This window comes from Orcinus orca, chromosome X (assembly GCF_937001465.1).
Source record: "Orcinus orca chromosome X, mOrcOrc1.1, whole genome shotgun sequence".
Lineage (NCBI taxonomy): Eukaryota > Metazoa > Chordata > Mammalia > Artiodactyla > Delphinidae > Orcinus > Orcinus orca.
Window position 1 is genome coordinate 131825185 of NC_064580.1, and position 22343 is coordinate 131847527.

Below are 22343 nucleotides of genomic sequence, written 5' to 3' on the forward strand. Positions count from 1 at the left end.
AAGACGGGAATGAAGACGCAGATCTTCTAGAGAAGGGACTTGAGGATGTGGGGAGGGGGAAGTGTAGGCTGTTACAAAGTGAGAGAGTGGCATGGACATATATACACTAACAAACATAGAATAGATAGCTAGTGGGAAGCAGCCGCATAGCACAGGGAGATCAGCTCGGTGCTTTGTGACTACCTAGTGGGGTGGGATAGGGAGGGCGGGAGGGAGGGAGATGCAAGAGGGAAGAGATATGGGAACATATGTATATGTAAACTGATTCACTTTGTTATAAAGCAGAAACTAACACACCATTGTAAAGCAATTATACTCCAATAAAGATGTTAAGAAAGAAGAATTTACTTAGACAAATTCACAAAATTGATTATACTGGGGTACTAATAGTTAAATTGATATAATAGCTTAAATTGGAAACAAGCTAAATTGTAGTGGCTACATAAAGTATGGAATATCCATATAATGGAATATTAAGTAGTCAGTATTTTTACATTGATAAGTGCTCCTGATCTATTGTTAAGATTTTAGAAAGCAGATTATAGAATAACATTAAAATAAATAAATATTTGTGTGAAGAAAAGAGAGCTTATATTGGCATATAAAAATCTGGAAAAATAAGTGAGATGAGATTATGGGGGATTTTCACTTCACTGTATTATTTGTTACTTTTTCAATACTCGTGAATTCAGGAGAATCTATATCTCCTTAATATAATAAAAATAATTGTATATGAGGTAACAAAGAAAATAAATATCTTAAAAAGTTTTTAAATGAAATATGCATTAAGGCAAAGATTGTAATTCCAAATTAGTTAAGAACCTGTATTATGTCATGGGTACTACATATTTTTTACCTTTATGGAGTAAGGGCAAAATGGTGAGTGGAATTAAACAGAAGACTGGAACTAATAGACAGCAATTACTATTATCATTGATTTTCTGCATTTTCTGTAAGTATTATCTGCTTGGCAAAATTTACTTCTGTAGGATTTAAGGTCTCTAGCTCTTCTTTATCAGACTACTTCCTTGCACCTATTTTTTAAAAATAAATATTTATTTACTTATTTAAAAAAATGAATGGAAAATAAGCACATAAAAAGATGCTGAATATCACTAGCTAATAGGGAAGTGAAAATTGAAACTGCAGTGAGATACCCCTACAGACCTATTAGAGTCACTAAAATAAAGCATACTAACAGTACCAAATGCTGGCAGGGATGAAGACTGGAACTCTCATGATGCTGGTGGAAATGCACAATGGTACAGTCACTTTAGAAAACTATTTGACAGTTTTGTATAAAGTTAAACATACACTTAATATGTGATCCAGCAGTCTTACTCCAAAGAGAATTGAACACTAATTTCACACTAACCCTGTTTGTATATGTTTATACAGACACACACACACACACACAGAATTGCCACAAATTGGAAACAACCCAGATTCCTTCAATAAGTGAATTGATTACCAAACTCTAAGACAGCCATACATTGGAGAACTACTCAGCAATAAAAAGGAATGAACTTTTGATTTCAGAGTCTGAGTGAAAGAAGTCAGTCTCAAAAGGCTATATGCTGTATGACTGCTTTTATATGATAGTCTCAGAAAGACAAAATTATAGCGATAGAGATCAGGTCAGTGGTTGCTAGGGCTTATGGATTAGGGGAAGGGTGTGAGTATAAAGGGACCGCATGAGGGAGTTTTTTAGGGTGGGTGATGGAAAATTATGTATCCTCATTAAAGTAGTTACAGGAACCTGTACATGTAAAATTCATTGGACTGTACTCCATAAGTCAGTTTGTATGACAAAAGTAAACAAAAATTAAGTCATAAGTCATTAGTACATGACCTCTGTAACAAATAATTTGAGAATCTAAAGGAAATGGTTGATTTCTTAGGAAGATATGTCAAAATTAAGAATAGAAAACTTATTCAGTGCAGTTATCAAAGCAGAGACTGAAAACGGTGATTAAGGATCTATGATTTTAAAAGATAGCGAGTTTACATGGCTTTACAGCTGAATTCTAACCTTTGAAGGATGGGTGGCTCTAATTCAATTTATACGTTTTTCCAGACTATACAAAAAGGTTATAAGCTCCTCAATTTTTTAAATAGCTAAAATAATTTTAACACCAAAACCTGGATAGAGATAGCAAAGAATAAGAAAACTATTGACCAATCTCAGCTATAGATACAAAAATTTGAAATATCAACAAATCAAATATAACTGTATTAGGGGATAATATACAATGAACAAATTCAGTTTAATCCAGAAATATAAAGTTCATTCAGCTTCAGGAAGTTTAAATGTAATTCAGAATGTAATATAATTCTTTACATCAACCAGTTGAAGGAGAAAAACCTGGGAAGACGTCTGATAAAAGTCATGCTAGTGGAAACTGTCAGGTACTTGATGTGCATCCTCTCATTTAATTTTCCTAACAACCCTTTTACTAATGTGGAAACTGGAGCTCAGAGGTTAAGAGGCTTGCTTGAAGTCACAGAGTTGGTGTAGAGGGCCATTTTCAATGTCAAACATTAATTTTTATCAATCTGACAGATGAACAACAGTATGCCAGCCAGTAAAGTGGTTTTAGTGAGGGTGCCCATCTCCTCATGTCTGTCAGTCCTGAATTGCCCATTCATATTCTTTGCTTTATTTTCTATAGAGTTATTTGTCTTTTTTTCCTGCTGATTTGCATAATTTCTTTGTATGTTCTGGAAATTTCATCTTTTGTCTAGTATGTTGCAAATATTTAGTCCCAGGCTGACTTAGTTTATTGTGTCATATGTCAGACAAAAGCTTTAAAGCAATATATCAATGTTATCTTTCATTTTATGCCTTTGCCTTTCTTCTTTCAAAGACCTTTCATTTCCTCAAGACCATAAATAATAGTTTTATGTACTTTCTTCTTTTATAATTTTGGTTTTTGCATTTAGAAACTTAGGTCATCTGGAACTTATGGTGTTAACTCCTTGCAGTTGGAGTTTAACTTCATTTTATCCCAACTGGATCACTAGTTGTCCCTGCACCGCTTTTTGAGCAGTTGCCTGCACACCCATTGGTTTGAAAGGCCACTTTGATCATATATTAAGTTTCTTTATATATACATGAGCCCATTTCTGTTTTCTCCTTCATTCCCTTGATCTGTTTGTTCCTTTGCTAATACCATACTTTAGTTACTAGGGCTTTTTAGCATAGAAACAGAAAGGCAGTGTATACAGAGCCTGAGAGCATGGGGCTTTGAGCCAGGTAGCCTGGTTTGAGTCCTGAGACTACCTTTAACTAGGTATGTGACTTTGGGCAAATAACTCAAGCTCTCTCTACGTCAGTTTCCTTATATGTAAAATGGAGATATTAATTCACTGCTCATCTCTTAGAGTTATTGTGAGGATAAGATGAATTAATGGAAATAAAGCATTTAGGATAATGTATGGCAAAGGGGAAGACTCAGTAAATGCAACCTATTCCAGAATTTGGACTTGGTAGGGCACTTACTCCCCACACAGGCCATTCTACTTCCTCAAAAGTATCTCGTAGTCAGCAATTATATATTAGGATTGCTTTGAATTTATAGACTAATTTAGGGAGGAACTTACACCTGTACAGCATTGGGTCTTTCCATCCATGAACTTGGTGTATGTCCCTCCCTACATTCATGTCGTTTTATCTTTTTCAGAAATATATTGACATTTTCTTCACAGTAAAAACTGGCATATTGCCACATCCACTCTGCTCAATCAGCAGGTTCAGCTAGATGGTTCACACTCACAAAACCCAAATAGGCCATCCTGGCACCCATAAGTATTCAACTTTGCAGACTGCAGAACAAGAAACCCAGCCTGCCAGAAGGCTGGCATCAGCAAGCATTCTCAGCTGTCTAGGGCTCGTCTCTGCCCCCATTAACAGCTCAGGTGTGAAGAAATGAGAGCATATGGGGGGGGGATGGGGGAGAACAGGAGCCACTATGGCTTAGAAGCCCCATGTCCCAAATTAGGGACCACTCTGTCTTTGTTCCCTGTGTGTAGCCTCGGTCCCAGCCAGGGTCAGGGCCCAGGAACGATAGGCTCACTGCACTCAGGGACCCTGAGCTGTGACTCCCAGCAGGTGTTGATGTGCAGTCCCAGCCCTCCCAGACCAGGCTCAGGGTACCTCCAGGGACATTGTTTCGGAAGCAGGCCCGCCCATCCCACAGGTGACCATCCACCTTCATCAGGTTTCCAGGGCAACCAAACTAGAAAGTGAATCCAAGGTCAGTGCCTCACCTCGAGGGAGAAAGGGTTTTGGTAATCCTACTTTCAGAGGTACTATTTCCAGAAGGAGGACAGAATACATGGCAGCAAAACCAACAGATATTTACTATAGTATTTCTCATTAGATTCATAGTTTTTGTTCTTCTGTTCATAGTGCTGAACACTCTAAATAGTAATAGTAGAGTCAGTGGGTTATGTTGGTTTTTTCTAGGTAGATGATCATATCATCTGCAAATGACGGGTTTGACTCTTTCTAATATTTGTGTGTGTGTGTGTATCCTTTTTTTCAGGAGCATTCTTATTTCATTGGTATGGACCTATAAAAGTTGAATAGCAGAGTTGGGTGGCAAATACCATTCTTTCTGACTCTAATGGGAATACTTCTGTCCATCATTAAGTATGAGTTTGTTATGATTTTGTGGTAGACACCCTCTATTCCTTTATTAAGTTAAGGAAGTTTCTTTCTAATTCTAGTTTACTGAGAGTTTTTAATCATGAGTGTCTCAAGTTTTATCAAATGCCTGTTTGTCATTTTCTGAGATGATAATGTGGTTGTTTCATTGTTTTAAAAGTTTCCAACATTGAAAGCTTTTAAAACAGTGAACTGATGTTTCATTCCTCAGATAAACCCTACTTTGCCACGATGTATTATTCTTCTTTTAATACAAAGTAGATTCTAGTTGCTAAAATTTGGCCTAAGATTGTTACATCTATGTTCATAAGTGAGATTAGTCTAAAGTGTTCTTCTTGTCTTGGGCTCCTCTTGTCTAGTTTTGGTATCAGGATTATTTTATTAAGTTATAAAATGAGTTGGATTTTTTTCTCTTTTTCGGAAAGAAAATCTAGCATAATAATTAAGAACATGGCTCTGTAGCCAGATGCTTTGGTTGGAATCCTGATTTGCCACTATCTTGATGTCTAGCACTATCAGTTACTTTCACCTATTTTTGAACCATATATAAATGGAGCCATATAGTATGTACTCTTTTGGGTCTAGTTTCTTTCAATCAGTATTATGTTTGTGAGGTTCATCCGTGTGGTTACATGAAGCAATAGTTTAGAAATTCTCATTGCTGTATAGTATTCCATTGTCTGAATATACCACAGTTTGTTTATTCATTCTACTATTAAGAGATAATTTCAGTTTTTAAAAGGCTTTTACAAATTGTGCTGCTATGAATATTCTTGTTGTTGTGAACATATGTACATTTGTTGGATACATACCTGGGGGTGGAATACGTATGTATATATGTTCAGCTTTAATAGATAATGCCAACAATTTTCCTGAAGTGTCTTTACTGCCTCTCACTCCACATCCTTGCCAATACTTAATAATGTCTGCCTTGTTCATTTTTGCCATTCTGGTAAGTGTGTAGTAGTATTGCATTGTGACTTTAATTTCCATTTTGTTGACCACTAATAAAGTTGAAAACCTTTTCATATTTTTTTTTTAGTTCTAGCATGTTATTATTATATGAATAGCATCCGTATTATACATGGATATAGTCCGTGGATTAAACCCTATGTTCATAGCCCCAAAATTAAAGTCAAATAATCAGGATGTTTTTATTTAGGTCCATAACATGTGCATAACAATTTATTAGGTTGTATTAGTTAAAATTACACTTGGTTGAGAACCAAGCAAAAACTCTAAAAATAATGCCTTCAGCAAAGTTAAAGTTTAATTCTCCATCATGGAAAAATAGTAAATGGGTAGACAGTAAATGGCTGTTATTAGGGAAATAGGTATCTTATATCTTATTGCTCCATTTACAGGGTCTCCAAATAGTCCAAGATGGATGTTAAAATTTCAGACATACAATGATTTTCTAAACAGCAAATGGAAGGAAGTTAAAAAAACCCAAAACCTTCCTTTTAAGGAATCTCCCTGGTTGTACATATAACCTTTTCATAAATGTCTTATTGGCTAGCAATTATATGGTAACAACTAGCTGCAAGAGATACTAAGAAATATTTTAGCTTACAGGCAACCTACCAGCTAAAAATTAGCTTCTGTTTACTAAGAAAGATACTTAAAGGATATTGAGAGCAGCATCTTTCATACAGGAAGTGGTAGAGAGAACTCAAAGAAGTAAAAGCCGCAGTCCCTATTCATAAGAGAATTTCAAATGTATTGAGTAGTAAAGACTGTAATGTAAGATTCAGCCAGAAAGTACAAAGAATAAACATTGTGATAGGAAATTTAAGGAACCTAGGAACTCATGAAAGGGGCAACCTGGACAGAAACAGAAAATATAACATAGGCACAGAATAAACATTAATTGAATGAATGAATAGGTAATTGAAAGAGTAAATGAGCATTTGGCTAATTTTTTTTTCAGTTGAGAACAACTGAAAATCACACAATACTGTGAGGGAGATACTTTAACATTTAATTGCTTATAATGACGGGTTATACTTTGGGGGATTAGTGCAATAACATATATATAATCAATTATACACCTTGTATTAATAAACATTCTTTTTGAAGTTTGTACTCCTGTCTTTTTCAAAAGGGATAAAAGTAGAATGTTTCCAGTATCTTACGGATGTTGCGAGGCATTAGATAATTAAAAAATATTCCAATTGCGCAAAATCCCCCCTTCCCTAAATGCAACAACATTTCCAAAGCTTATAGGTATTGTGTATTTACAGATAAGGCCAACCTCCCACCATGCAGAAAGGTAATAATGAAAAATGACTTTAAAAACAACACCCATTCATCTTTGTGATATATCCAGGAGGGAAGTAACTACTGGCATAAACTATAAATTATATGAAGGGCGACATATGCAAGATGGACTAGGAGGAAAAGTCCAGGACCACATGGCTGCATGGATGAATTCTACCACTCAGAGAAAAATTAATACCAATCCTTGTTAGGCGCTTCCAAAACACAGAAGAGGGAGCACTTCCAAACTCATTTTATGAGGCCAGCATCACTCTGATATGAAAGCCTGACAAGGATACCACAAGAAAAGAGTACTACAGGCCAATATCCCTAATGAACAGAATGCAAAAATCTTTAATAAAATACTAGCAAACTGAATTCAACAGCACATTGAAAGGATTATACACCATGAACAACTGGGATTTATCCCTGGGATATAAGGATGTTTCAACATATGCAAATCAATCAATATGATACACCACATTAATAGAATGAAAGATAAAAACCACATGATCATCTCAATTGATGCAGAGAAAGCACTGTAAAAACACTCAACAAAACAGGTATAGGAGGAACTTACCTCCATGCAATAAAGGCCATATATGAAAAGTCCACAGCTGACATCATAATCAGTGGGGGGAAAAAATGAAAGCTTTCCCTCCAAGATCCAGTACAAGGCAAAGATACCCACTCTTTCCACTTCTATTCAACATAATACTGGAAATCTTAGCCAGAGCAGTTAGTCAAGGAAAATAAATAAAAGGCATCCAAATCAGAAGTAAAATTTATCTCTGCTTGCAGATGACATGATAATATGTGCAGATAACCCTAAAGACTCAACAAAAAAGCTGTTAGAACTAATAAATTTGGTAAAGTTGAAGAATACAAAATCAACGTACAAAAATTAGTCTTGTTTCTATACACAAACAATGAACTATCCAAAAAGGAAATTAAGAAAGCAATCCTGTTCACAATAGCAACAAAAATAATAAAATGCTTATGAGTAAAGTCAAAGACATATATACCCACTGAAAATTATAAAAACATTCATGAATGAAATTAAAGAGGACACAGATAAATGGAAAGACATCTTGTGTTCATGGATTAAAAGAATTAATATTGTTAAAATGTTGTTAAAGTGATCTAAAGAGTCAATGCATTCCCTATCAAAATGTCAATGGCATTATTTTTTTACAGAAATAAGAAAAACTCCTAAAATTCATATGGGATCACAAAAGACCCCGAATAGCCAAAGCAATCCTGAGGAAGAAGAATGAAGATGGAGGCATCACATTTCCTGATTTCAAATGATATTACAAAGCTACAGTGTTCAAAACATCATGGTATTGGCACAAGAAACAGACACATAGATCAATGGAACAGAATAGAGAACCCAGAAATGAACCCATACACCCATGGTCAACTGATCTTTGACAAGAGTGCCAAGAATACACAATAAAACCAAGAAATGATTTTGGGGGGACTTTGTATCCACTTCAAGAAAAATGAAATTGGACCTTTTACTCACACCATATACAAAAAGTCAACTCAAAATGGATTAAAGACTTAAATGTAAGATCTAAACCCATAAAACTCCTAGAAGACAACATAGGGAAAAAGCTTTTTGGCACTGGTTTTGGCAATGAATTTTTATTTGATATGGCAAGAAAAGCAAACATAGACAAGTAGGATTGCATCAAACTAAAAAGCTCTGGGACTTCCCTCATGGCACAGTGGTTAAGAATCCGCCTGCCAATGCAGGGGACACGGGTTCAAGCCCTGGTCTGGGAAGATCCCACATGCCGCGGAGCAACTAGGCCCATGCACCACAACTACTGAGCCTGTGCTCTGGAGCCCATGTGCCACAACTACTGAAGCCCGCGCACCTAGAGCCTGTGCTCTGCAACAAGAGAAGCCACTGCAATGAGAAGCCCATGCACTGCAACGAAGAGTAGCCCCTGCTCACTGCAACTAGAGAAAGCCTGCGCACAGCAAGGAAGACCCAACGCAGCCAAAAATAAATAAAAAGCTTCTGCACAGCGAAGGAAACATCAACAGAGTAAACAGGCAGCCTATGGAATGGGAGAAAATATTTGCAAACCGTGTATCTGATAAGGAGTGAATATCTAAAATATACAAGGAACTCAGTAACAAAAAACCCAAATAACTCTATTAAGAAGTGGGCAAAGGACCTGAATAGACATTTCTCAAAAAAAAAAAAACACATACAGATGGCCAACAGGTATATGAAAAGGTACTCAACATCATCAGTCATCAGGGATGTGTGCAAACACACACAAACGAACACACAGTGGAATATTCAGCCCCCAAAAGAAGGAAATCCTACCATTTGCGACAACATGGGTTAACCTGGAGTGAAATAAGCCAGTCACAGAAGGATAAATACTGCATGATTCCACTTATGTGAGGAATCTAAAGTAATCAAACGCATAGAACCAGAAAGTAGAATGGTGGTTGCCAGGGGCTGAGGGGAGGGAGAAATGGGGAGATGATGGTTAAAGTTTCAGTTATTCAGGATGAGTAAGTTCTAGACGTCTAATATACAACAGTGTGACTGTAGTTAACAATACTGTATTGTGTACTTGAAATTTGCTAAGAGGGTAAATCTTAAGTGTTCTCACCACCGTGCCCCTCCCCACCAAAAATGGTAACTGTGTGAGGGGATGGATATATTAGTTTGATTGTGGTGATTATTTCACAATATATATCAAAACATTAAGTAGTACACCTTAATTATATACAATTTTCATTTGTCAATTATACCTCAGTAAATCTGAAAAAAAATTACATGCAAGATGAGAGCTCAAACATAAATAAAAGGTAACAGAAGCAGAATTAGGATGTGAAAGCCTCTTTGTTTTTTCAGTCTCCATTCTTTCAGGAAGAGAAAAAAACAGTAGCTGTTTCACTAGATGAAAAGCAAATACGGGAACTGCAAAAGTGGGATACTGCATCTCGTGTTCTCATTTTTGAAAGTGTCTACAACTGCTTATTAATTCCTCTAGGTAACTATCTGTTCTTGTTGATGATATTATTCTTTATGGATGATTGGTGATTACTGTTAATTGAAGTACAGAGCACTGCTTTTCTCTGACCTCCAGAATGCTGTAGGGGAAACATTTTAAGTATGAAGAACAAATTTATTTTTGTAACATGGTGAAGATTAGAGACCTGAAAAAATCTATTTTTAGCTGGAAACTTATTCTCCGTGTTCTACAAGTTTTAGACTGTGTTTCTCATTGCATTCTCAATAAATGGTGCTGATCTTGTAAAGGAAAAATGTTATCAGAATGCAAGAAAAGAGAATAATTGAATTCTCAGTCATTACAGCCTAAAGTACTTTAAAAGGTCATTGAGTGTCCTTCAGAAACTTGAGTCTGTAGAAATAAAGGGGCTCATCCAAGACCACGTGGCTGGGCAAGAGCAAGGCCAGTGCTCATTCTGTGTCCCCTTTTAAGAATGTCAAATCCCGAATCTATTTAACTTAAGAAGTCATGGACAAGATTACCAAAGTCCTCACTAGAAGCACTGTTTGAATTCCTGAGCCTTATCCTTGTTTTATCTGCACTCTGCTTTTGAATTTTTCTTCTGCCTTTATTGGGTTACATAGGATCTATAACCTACATATAAATCAGGCATAGGGCTGACATCACCACAATCAAGGTAATAGACATATCCAACACCTCCAAAGTTTCCTTGTGTTGTCTTTGTTTTGTTTCATATAATTTTGTTTTTGTGGTAAGAAGACAATGTGAGATCTACCCTCAGCAAATTTTGAAATGCACAATACTGTATGCCCATTGAATAACTACTCCTCTTTCCCCTACCCACATCCACTGGCAACCACTATCGTATGGTCTGCTTCTTTGAGTTTGACTATTTTAGATTCATCATATAAGTAGCATCATGTGTATATGTCAATCCCAATCTCCCAATTTATCCCTCCCCCCTTTCCCCCCTGGTAACCATAAGTTTGTTTCCTACATCTGTGACTCTATTTCTGTTTAGGAGTTCCCTATGTATTTTGGATATTAACTCTATTAGATATATGGTTTACAAATATTTGATACCAGTTCTTAATTTTAATATGTATAATTTTTTCCCATTTTGGAGCTCTTTGTGTTCTGTTTAAGAAAATTTTTCCTACCCGAAGCTCATTCAGACGTTCTACTTTTTACCTAAAAGTTTCATTATTTTACCTTTCACATTTATATCTATAATACACCTGGATTTGATTTTTGTGTATGGTCTGAAGCAGGGGGTCAAGATTCATTTTCTTTTTCACATGGATGTCCATTGACTCAGAATCGTTAATAGAAAAGACCATTTTTTGTCATCAATCAGGCATTTGTTTATGTGTTGATGTTTCTGGATTCTTTACTTGGTCTATCCTTGGTTTGTTGTCTATCCTTGTACCAGTACTACACTGTCTTGATATTGTAGCTTTACAACAGGTCTTGACATGTGGTAATATTGGGTTGGCCAAAACGTTCATTCGGTTTTTTTCCATAAGATGGCTCTAGAAGCGTTTAGTTGTCTTTAACTTCATTCGAAACAATTTTGTTAGATTGCATTGTGACAGCGGTCATATCACCATGCATTAAAAAAATTTATCAAAATTGGTGAATTTTTGTGTAGCCATTTTAATATTGAAGATGGAAGAAAGAAGCAATATTTTCAGCATATTATGCTTTACTATTTCAAGAAAGGTAAAAATGCAATTGAAATGCAAAAAAAGATTTGTGCAGTGTATGGAGAAGGTGCTGTGACTGATCAAACGTGTCAAAAGTGGTTTGTGAAGTTTCCTGCTGGAGATTTCTCACTGGATGATGCTCCATGGTCGGGTAGACCAGTTGAAGTTGATAGCCATCAAATCGAGACATTAATTGAGAACAGTCAATGTTACACCCATGCAGTAGACAGCCAACATACTCAAAATGTCCAAATCAAGTGTTGAAAATCATTTGCACCAGTTTGGTCATGTGAATCGCTTTGATGTTTGGGTTCCACATAAGTTAAGCAGAAAAAACCTTGACCATATTTCCACATGCGATTCTCTACTGAAACGTAATGAAAACGTTCCGTTTTTAAAACAAATTGTGATGGGTGATGAAATGTGGATACTGTACAATAATGTGGAATGGAAAAGATCGTGGGGCAAGCGAAATGAACCACCATCAACCACACCAAAGGCCGGTCTTCATCCAAAGAAGGTGATGTTGTGTATATGGTGGGATTGGAAGGGAGTCCTCTATTATGAGCTCCTTCTGGAAAACCAAACGATTAATTCCAACAAGTACTGCTCCCAATTAGACCACTGAAAGCAGCACTCGAGGTAAAGTGTCCAGAATTATTAAACAGAAAATGCATAATCTTCCATCAGGGTAATGCAAGACCACATGTTTCTCTGATGACCAGGCAAAAACTATTACAGCTTGGCTGGGAAGTTCTGATTCATCTGCCGTATTCACCAGACATTGCACCTTTGGATTTCCATTTGTTTCAGTCTTTACAAAAATTCTCTTAATGGAAAAAATTTCGGTTCCCTGGAAGACTGTAAAAGGCACCTGGAACAGTTCTTCGCTCAAAAAGATAAAAAGTTTTGGGAAGATGGAGTTATGAAGTTGCCTGAAAAATGGCAGAAGTTAGTGGAACAAAATGGTGAACACGTTGTTCAATAAAGTTCTTGGTGAAAATGAAAAATGTGTCTTTTATTTTTAACTTTAAAAATGGAAGGAACTTTTTGGCCAACCCAATACATGAGTCCTCCAGCTGTGTAATTCTCAAATGTTGCCTTAGCTATTCTTAGCCCTTTGCATTTCTACATAAATTGCAGAATTTGTCTTCTCAGTATCCACAGGAAAAAGACCTGCTGGGGTTTTGATTTGGATTGCTTTAAGTCTATAGCTCAATTCAGGGAAAAATGACATTTTTTAAGTGAGGTCTTCTACTCCATGAGCATGTTATATCCCTCCTTTTGTGTGGGTCTTTAATTTCTCTCAGTAATATGTTATAATTTTCAGTATAGAGGCCTTGTACCTCTTGTTGGATTTTTTCCTAGTTATTTCATCTTTATTTTAAAAATACTGTAAAGCTATTATAAATGGACTAATTTTTTAAAGTTCATTTCCTATTTTTTGCTAGTATATATGAATTAAATGGATTTGTTTATGTTGGTCTTATGCCCAGTGACCTTGCTAATTTACTTATTAATTCTAATAGTGTGTGGGTTTTTATAATCTTCTACAAACACAGGTCATTTTTGAATAATCACAATTTTATTTCTTCCTTTTTAATCTGCATGCCTTTTCTTTTATTGCCTTACTAAATTTGCTAGGACTTTCAGGGATGATATTAGGCATCCTTTTTTATTCCCAAGTTCAGAGAGACAGTTTTTAATAATTCACCAATAAGTGATGTTTATTGTAGATTTTTGACAGATATTCTTTATCTGTTTAAGAAAATTCCTCTCTTAGCTATATTTTAGCTATGTTTTATTTTATTATTGTACTAGTTGTATGCTCTGGGACAGGCTATATCAGACTGGAGTTTCTCTTCCTTAACCATCTTGGCCTCATGCCTTCTGAGGGTGTAGATCTTTCCTCAGTATTTAAATCTCTTCTTTGGTTTCTGTTTTCTTTCAGGTTTTCTACTTCTCCTTGAGTCAATTATGGTAATTTATATTTCCTAGAAAATTGTCGGTTTCATCTAAGTTTTCCATTTTTTTTTGACTTGAGGAAATATGTAGTTTTATTTTTTAAATGTTTTATTTTCTTTGTAGCATTTATCACTAATGTAATTTAATTTTTCATTCATTATTTATGGTCTCTCCACTATATTGTTGTCTCTATGACTGTGGGGACTGTGTCATGGCCTGCCACATAGTAGCCATTCAGTAAATATTTCTTGAGTGGATGATTGTGTGATCTCTCTTTAAGTATGTCCCCTTTTCCATTGCTAATGCTGTTTACTTGTTTTTTCTCTTTTTTCTTGATTCTCTTTCCAGAGGCTTATCTATTTTGTTGGTCTTTTCAAAGGACCCACTTTAGGTTCTCTTGCTCAACTCAATTTCTTTGCTTTCTTTTTTAAAAATAGTCTGCTTTTCCCTTTATTAATTTCTTCATTGTATTTTCTGTATGTTTTATTATTGCTGCATTGTTCTTCTTATTGTTATCCTTATTCTAAATTGTTGAGATGAAAATTAATTTACTTTCTGTCTCCCTTGCTTTCTAACAAATACATTTAAGGCCATATATTTTCTTCCTCACTTTGGCTCCATTACATAGGTTTTGTTGTATAGTAGTTCCAGTGGTTTTTTTTAAGTTCTAACTCATTTGTGTTTTCTGTTTTTATTTTCTCTTCAACTCAAGAGTTATTTAGAAATGCATTTAAAACGTCCAGATGTGTAGATCTGGGCCAGGTTGGGGGGGATATTTTTTGCTATTATGTTCATTTTTAACACTACATTATGGTAATTGTGGCCTGTGTGATATCAGCTTTATGGAAATTTTTTGATACTTCCTCTGTTACCTAGAACGGGGATCCACAAACTACAGCTTGTAGGCTACATGGGCCTGGTGCCTATTTTGGAAATCAAGTTTTATTGGAACACAGCCACACCCATTTGTTTACATACTACCTATGACTGCTTTCCAGCTACAACTGCAAAGCTGAGTGGCTGTAATAGAGACTCTGTGGCCCATACAGCTTAAAACATATACTGTTTGGCCTTTCCATTAAAAAGGTTGCTGACCCCTGACTTCAAACATGGTCAATTTTTATAACTTTTTCATATGAATTGAAAAATATGTATATTGTCTCTTGAGTAAAAGTCCCTTATAGCCTTGTTAGAATAAGCTTGTTAAGTTGTGTTATACTGATCCTTATATCCTTCCTCATTGAGAGAGAGATGTATAAACCTCCCATCATAACTAAATTTGTCTATTTCCTATATTTTAGTCAGGGTTAGCCTTATATATTTTGAAGCTGTATTGTTAGTGCATAAAGAATGTATAAAGGTCCATAACTTTTATATTGTCCTGGTATATTTTTCCTTCATAAAATATGAAGTAGCCCTCTTTGTCCCATTTATTTATGCATATATTTATACATGCCTTAAATTCTTTCTTTGTAAAGCATGTTACTATTCCTGTTTGGATTAGGTTCAACTACATATATTAGGAAAAAATAATAAATAAAATTAGTTTAAAGAAGAAAGATTTTTTCTTGGGTAGAAGAAGTCTGGAGATAGGTATTCAAGGGCTCTGCGATACTATCAGGGACCCAGGCTCCTATCTTCTGCTTCACCATCTCGGTGTATGGTTTCCATCCTAAGGTCCCCTCATGGTCCACGAGACTTCTGGAGCTCCAGCCAGCACATCTCCATTGAGGGCCAGAAGGAAGAGGAAAGGTAGGAGGGCAAAAATGGGCTGGTCCCAGCTCTGCCAATTTCTAATAAGTGACCTTCCCAGAAAGCCCCAGAAAACAATTCAATTTTCATCTCATTGGCAGAATTTAGTCAAGTGGCCACACCTAAGCTTCCAGGGAGGCCTGTCAGATAGCTCTGTCTGCTAAAAATTGGCATTGTTACCAAGGACATTTGGATTAGGACAGCTAGCAACTTCTGCCACTCCCTGTTTGTTGCATGTTGTAGTTCTTGTTAATATCATTTTCCTGTTATAACTTTCTCCATCCCTTTATTCTCAACCTTCCTCAGTTATTTTGTTTCAGGTATGTCTCTTTTAAATAGAATATAGCAAGATCTTGAGTTACTTGGTTTTAAACAATCAGAACATCTGTCTATTAATAGGTGAGTGTAATGCATTCATTTTATTATCATTGCTGGTATATGTGGCAGTATTCCTGCCATTTTTTTTTTTCTGCTTTCTTTGTGCCATACTTTCTGTTTAATTCTTTTTACCTCTCCTTCCATTTGTTACTCTGATTGAGTTTTCCATTACCTGTTTTTTCAATTTTAGACATTGTCCTTACTGTTTTGATTCTTTTAGATAATACTCTTAATGTTTTACAACATTGTTTTGAAATAATTTCAGATTTACAGAAAAGTTGCAAGAATAGTACAAAGGATTCCTGTGTACCCTTCACCCAGATCCCCCAAATGTCAGAATTTTATCATATTTCTGAATAATTTTTCCTGAACCATTTGAGGATAAGTTACACAAATGATGTCCCTTCAGTGGATATTTCCTAAAGAACAAGGACATTCTCTTACATGACAATAATAAAATAATATCAGGAAATTAAAATTCGTATAATACTGTATCTGATCCATAGATGGTATTCTAATTTCATCAGTTTTCCTAATAACATCCCTTACCGTACGAAAAAACAAAACAAAAAAACCCTTATCCTGGTCCAGGATGCAGACCAGGTTCACACATTGCACATAATTGTCATGACTTTTTAGTCTCCTTTGATTGGAAACAGTTCCTGTGTCTTTTGTGACCTTAATATTTTTGAAGACTGCAGGCCAGTTATTTTGGAAAAATGTCCCTCATTTTGGATTTGTTTATGTTTTATCATAATTATATGGAGATTATATACTTTGGCAATAACACCACAAAAGTGATGTTGTGTTCTTCTCAGTGATTTGTTTTAGGAGGCACATGATATCAATTTGTCCCTTCATATGTGATTGCAACTTTGACCATGCCCTTAAGGAAGTGTCTATGAGGTTTTCCACTATAAATTTTTCCCTTTGAAATTAGTAAGTATCTTGTGGGGAGTTTTAGCATTCATCAATGATCCTTTCCTAATTATTTATTATTAAGATGGTTATCAAAGGCAATGGTCTAATTCCATCATTCCATCTACATTTACTAGTTAGCATTCTACTCCAGGGAAGGGCTTTTCCTTCTTCCCATTTGTTTATTTTTTCATTCATTTATTTATATTAGTGTGGACACCTGGATTCTTATTTTGCCCATATGTTCTAACCCATTATTGTCATTAGCTACTTTGAGACACATAGTAGGCACACACAGTGGAAGCCCCTCCCATGGTCTATTGACATGTTCCCATCATTTTTTGAGTACTACCTGATTTTCTGGCACAAGAATATGTTTCAGCTTCATCTCGTCCTTTCCTGCATTCAGCCCTGGATTCAGCATTTCTTCAAGGATCCCTGGTTCCCTTACTTTTTTTAACAGTTCTATTGAGGTATAATTGACATACAATAAACTACATGTTTAAAGTATACAATTTGATAAGTTTTGACAAATACACACCTATATACACCATCACCACAATCAAGATAATGAACATATCCTTCACCCCTCAAGTTTTCTTTGTGCCCCTTTGTAATTCCTCCCCCTTGCCACTTCATATCCCTTCCTTAACCCCAGGAAACCCTGACCTGCTGTCAATATAGATTACTCTGCATTTTCTAGAAATATATATGTATATATATACATATATATATATATATATAGAATATGTACTCTTTGTTACCTTTCAAACAACAGAATTATTTTGAGATTCATCCAAGTTATAGCATGTATCATTATTTTTATTACAGAGTAGTATTAAATGATATAATTATTACCACAATTTTTTTATCCATTCACCTGTTGATAGACATTTGAGTTACTTGCAGTTTTTGTCTACTACAAATAAAGCTGCTTTGAACATTTGTGTACAAGTCTTTGTATTGGATATATGCTCTGTCTTCCCTTGGAGAAATACCTAGGAGCAGACTGGCTGAATCATATGGTAGGTGTATATTTAACTTTTTAAGAAATTACCAGGGGCTGTTTTCCAAAACAGCCTGCTGGGATTTTTTATTGGGATTATATTGACTCTATTGATCATTTTGGGGAGAATTGACATCTTAAAAATATTGAGTCTTCCAGTCCATGAACATGGTATATCTCTCCATTTATTTAGGTCTTTAATTCTCTCAACAATTTTTTGTAGTTTTCAGTATAGGGGTCTCGCATATCTTTTGTCAGACTTATCCCTACACATTTCATATGTTTATCCTACTGTTCTATTGTTTTAATTTCATTTTCCTACTGTTCATTGCTGCTATATAAAAATACATTTGATTTTTATATATTGAGTTTGTATCCTACAACTTTGATAGATTCACTTGTTAATTTTAGTAGTTTTTTTGAAGAGTCCATTGGATTACCTACATAGGTCATCATCTGTAAATAGAGGCAGTTTTACTTCTTTCTTTCCAATCTGGATGCTTATGTTTATTTTTGTCACCTTACCATATTCATTGGAACCTCTAATAAGCTGTTGAATACAGTTTAATGACAGTGAGAGCAGTCACGGTAGGCTTGTTCTTGATCTTTGGAGATACCATTCAATTTTTCACCATTAAGTATGATGTTACCTGAAGGTTTTTCATAGGTTCTCTCATCAGTTTGAGGAAGTTTCCTTCTATTCCTAGTTTGCTGAGAGTTTTCTATTTCATCAATCATAGATGTTGTATTTTATCAAATGCTTATTCTATAAAAATCTATTTAGATGATCATATAGTTTTTTTTCTTTTTCAGTCTGTTAATATTGATGAATTACACTGATTTTTTGATTGCTAAACCAACCTTGCATTCCTGGAATAAACCCCATGAATAATGATGAATTATCCATTTTATGTATTGCTGGATTTGATTTGCTAAAAATTTATTAAGAATTTTTGCATCTGTATACACAAGGGATATTAGTTTGTGGTTTTCAATTTTGGAAAGTCTTTCTATGGCTTTGGTGTCAGAGAAATGCAGGCTTCAGAAAATGAGTTAGATAGTATAGCCTTCTTTTCAATTTAATGGGAGAGTTTGGGTAGAATTGATATTCTTTCTTCCTTAAGTATTTGGTAGAATTCACCATTCAAGCTTTCTGGGCCTGGAGGCTTCTTTGTGGGAACCTTTTTATTTATTTAATAGATATACGGCTATTCATGTTATCTATTTCTTCTTGAGTGAGCTTTGGTAATTTGTGTCTTTTAAGGTACTTATTCATTTTATCTAAGTAGTTGAATATACTGGCATAAAGTTGTTCATAATATTTTATCCTTTATTATATGTAAAATCTATAGTAATGTCATCTCTGACTCCTATGTTGGTAATTTGCATCTTCTTTCTCATTTCTATATTGGTAATTTGTGTCCCTTCTGATAAGTCTGGCTAGAGGTGTAACAGTTTTACTGCATATCTCAAAGAATCATCTTTGGTTTCACTCATTTTCTCTCTTTTTCCATTTATGTCAACTCTGATCTGTGTTATTTCCTTCCTTTTGCTTACTTTGAACTTCCTTCAGTCTTCTTTTTCTAGTTTTTTAAAAGGTGGATGGAAGCTGAGATCCATTATTTGAGGCCTATCTTTTCATATAAATGTTGAGCGCTATAAATTTCCTTCTCTACCTACTGTTTTAGTTGTATCCCACAAATTTTGGTATGCTTTCATTTTTATTAAGTTCAAAATACTTTCTAATTTTTCTTTTGACTTCCTCATTGATCCACAAGTATTTAAAAGTATGTTATTTAGTTTCTAAATACTTGGGGTTTTCATGATATTTTTCTGTTATTGATGTTTAATTTAATTCCATTGTGGTCAGAAAAAATACTTTTTGTGACTTGAATCCTATTAAAGTTATTTAAAACGTTTTGTTTAATTATATTTTGTTTATTTAATTTTTATATAAATTTCTTTACTTATTTTTGGCCACACTGGGTCTTCCTTGCTGCACACAGGCTTTCTCTAGTTGCAGTGAGTGGGGGCTACTCTTTGTTGCGGTGCGTGGGCTTCTCATTGTGGTGGCCTCTGTTGTTGCAGAGCATGGGCTCTAGGCATGCGGGCTTCAGTAGTTGTGGCACGTGGGCTCAGTAGTTGCAGCTCAAGGGCTCTAGAGCACAGGCTCAGTAGTTGTGGCACCTGGGCTTAGTTGCTCTGCAGCATGTGGGCTCTTCCCGGACCAGGGCTCGAACCCGTGTCCCCTGCATTGGCAGGCGGGTTCTTAACCACTGTGCCACCAGGGAAGTCCTAATTTTTAAAATTGAAGTATAATTGACCTACAATACTATGTTAGTTCCAGGTGCACAACACAGTGATTCAATAATTCTATACCTTACAAAACAATCACCATGATAAGTCAAGTTACCATCTGTCACCATACAAAGTTATTATAATATTATTGATTGTGTTCCCCATGCCATACATTGAGAATGTTTTATGACCCAGAATGTGGTCTATATAGGTAACTTTTCTGTGTACACCTGAAAAGGATATGTATTTTGCTGTTGGGTAGAGTATGCTTAGAAATATCAATTAGGTTAAGTTTTTTTTAAGTTAATCAAAATCTATTGTTTCTCATTTAGAGATATAAAGGGCAAAACCAATAAAAATAAAGACATTTACTCAACTTAACAGCTGGTATGCAGTCTGAGATTGTATAGCACTAATTACTCAGAAGGCTGCCTAAGATAGTAATTGCCCTTTTCTCTTCAATACTGATTTTTTTCCCTTCCAATTCATCCCTTAAATATTTCCAGTACAGATTTTTCCCTCCCCAGCTCATTCTTTAAATATAATTTACTCTGTGGTAATAAGAAGACTTAGCAGACTGGAATACACATTTTGTGAAAAATAAAGGAAGAGAAAAGCTTTGCCCTTAAGACATTTTTTGTTGTTGTTGTTAAAATACAACACATACACAGGTGACAGAATGCCAGCAAATATACAGGTGCAAATGTGAACATTGTGCTCATTTCTTAGGCACAAGGAAAAAGAAAAGAGTGGAAATTTTCTTTTAAACCAAGCTAGAATGTTTCTTTTTTTTAATCTCATGCTTTATATTTTTGTTTGTTTTTACTAATAATTTTTCTATAAGAATGAGTTTTTAAAACTTCATGTATACAACAAACCTAGGTACAACAATACCTATGTAGTATTCTTGCCAGACCTGGGTGTAATAATAAAATATTCAAATCCAAAATGTGGCACATTCTACAAGATGACTGGCCTGAACCTTGAAAAAAATCAATGACTAGGAATAAGGAGACTCATATAAATCAAGATGTTTTATAATGTAGTTCAAGTCTTTACTTTTACTGGCATTTGTGTGCACTGTTCTATCAATTTTTGAAGGAAGGGTATTGACATCTCTATAATTGTAGATTTGTCTATTTTCCTCATGATTCTATCAGTTTTTTATTTATAGCTTCTGAAGCTCTGTTATTGTGTCCCTACATGTTTAGGACTGTTATGTATTTTTTATGGTTTTTTTTTTTTTTTTTTTTTTTTTTGCGGTACACTGGCCTCTCACTGTTGTGGCCTCTCCTGTTGTGGAGCACAGGCTCCGGACACGGAGGCTCAGCGGCCATGGCTCACGGGCCCAGCCGCTCCATGGCATGTGGGATCTTCCCAGACCAGGGCACAAACCCTGGTGTCCCCTGCATCGGCAGGTGGACTCTCAACCACTGCGCCACCAGGGAAGCCCTATGTATTTTTTATGAATTAACCTTTTTATCATTAGGAAATTATCTTCATCTCTGTTAATATTCTTCTCTCTGAAATTAACTTTGATATTAGTATAACCACACTTACTCTCTTTTGAGTTTTGTTAGCATGTTGTATCTTTTAACTTATTTGTGTCTTTAAATTCAAAGTGTGATTTTTGTAGTTAGCATATAGTTGGGTCTAGGAATTATCCAATCTGACAATCTCTGCCATTTAATTGACATATTTGGATCCTTTACATTTAATGTGATTATTAATGAGGTTAGGTTTAAAATCTACCATCTTGCTTCTATTGTCTATTCGTTTTCTATATTTGTCTCATCTAATTTCTGTTCACTTTTTCCTCTTTCTTATGCCTTCTTTTGGATTGAGTGATTTTTATGATTTAATTTTACCTCCTTTGTAGGTTTATTAGCGATAATCTTTTGTTATATTACTTTAGTAGGGTTTCTCAACATTGTCACTATTGACATCATAGGCCAGACAACTGTAGTAGCAAGGAGAAGTCCTGTGCATTGTAGGATATTAAGCAGCATCTGTGGCCTCCACCCACTAGATGCCAGTAGCGCTTCCTTAGTTGTGACAGTCAAAAATGTCTCCAGACAGTGCCAAATGTTCCCTGAAGGGTGTAATCACACCTGGTTGAAAAGCACTGGTGTGTGTGTGTGTGTGTGTATATATATATATATATATATATATATATATATATATTTTTTTTTTTACTTATCACAGTTTGCCTTGAAGTAATATTATACTAGTTCACATGTAGTATTAAGAACCTTGCACCACGGTACTTCCATTTCTCTCCTCCTGGTTTTTGTGCTAATACTGTCATACATTTTACTTGTATGTATGCTATAAACCCATAGTATGTTGTTATTAGTTTTACTTTAAATAGTTGATTATCTTTC

At 35.2% G+C, this 22343-nt stretch overlaps 1 protein-coding gene across 4 annotated transcripts in view; it reads left to right on the top strand.

The window, feature by feature from the left end:
- BRCC3 (BRCA1/BRCA2-containing complex subunit 3) overlaps window positions 1-22343 on the top strand; it is a 76119-nt gene that overhangs the window by 34288 nt on the left and 19488 nt on the right. For 3 of the 4 annotated variants that reach the window (XM_004285931.4, XM_033416850.2, XM_033416852.2), the window contains one exon: window positions 15285-15359. The exons of the other annotated variant lie outside the window; for it this stretch is intronic. In XM_004285931.4, coding sequence (XP_004285979.1) covers window positions 15285-15359 — 75 coding nt within the window. The remainder of the gene's footprint in view (window positions 1-15284; window positions 15360-22343) is intronic. 4 annotated transcript variants of the gene reach the window in all.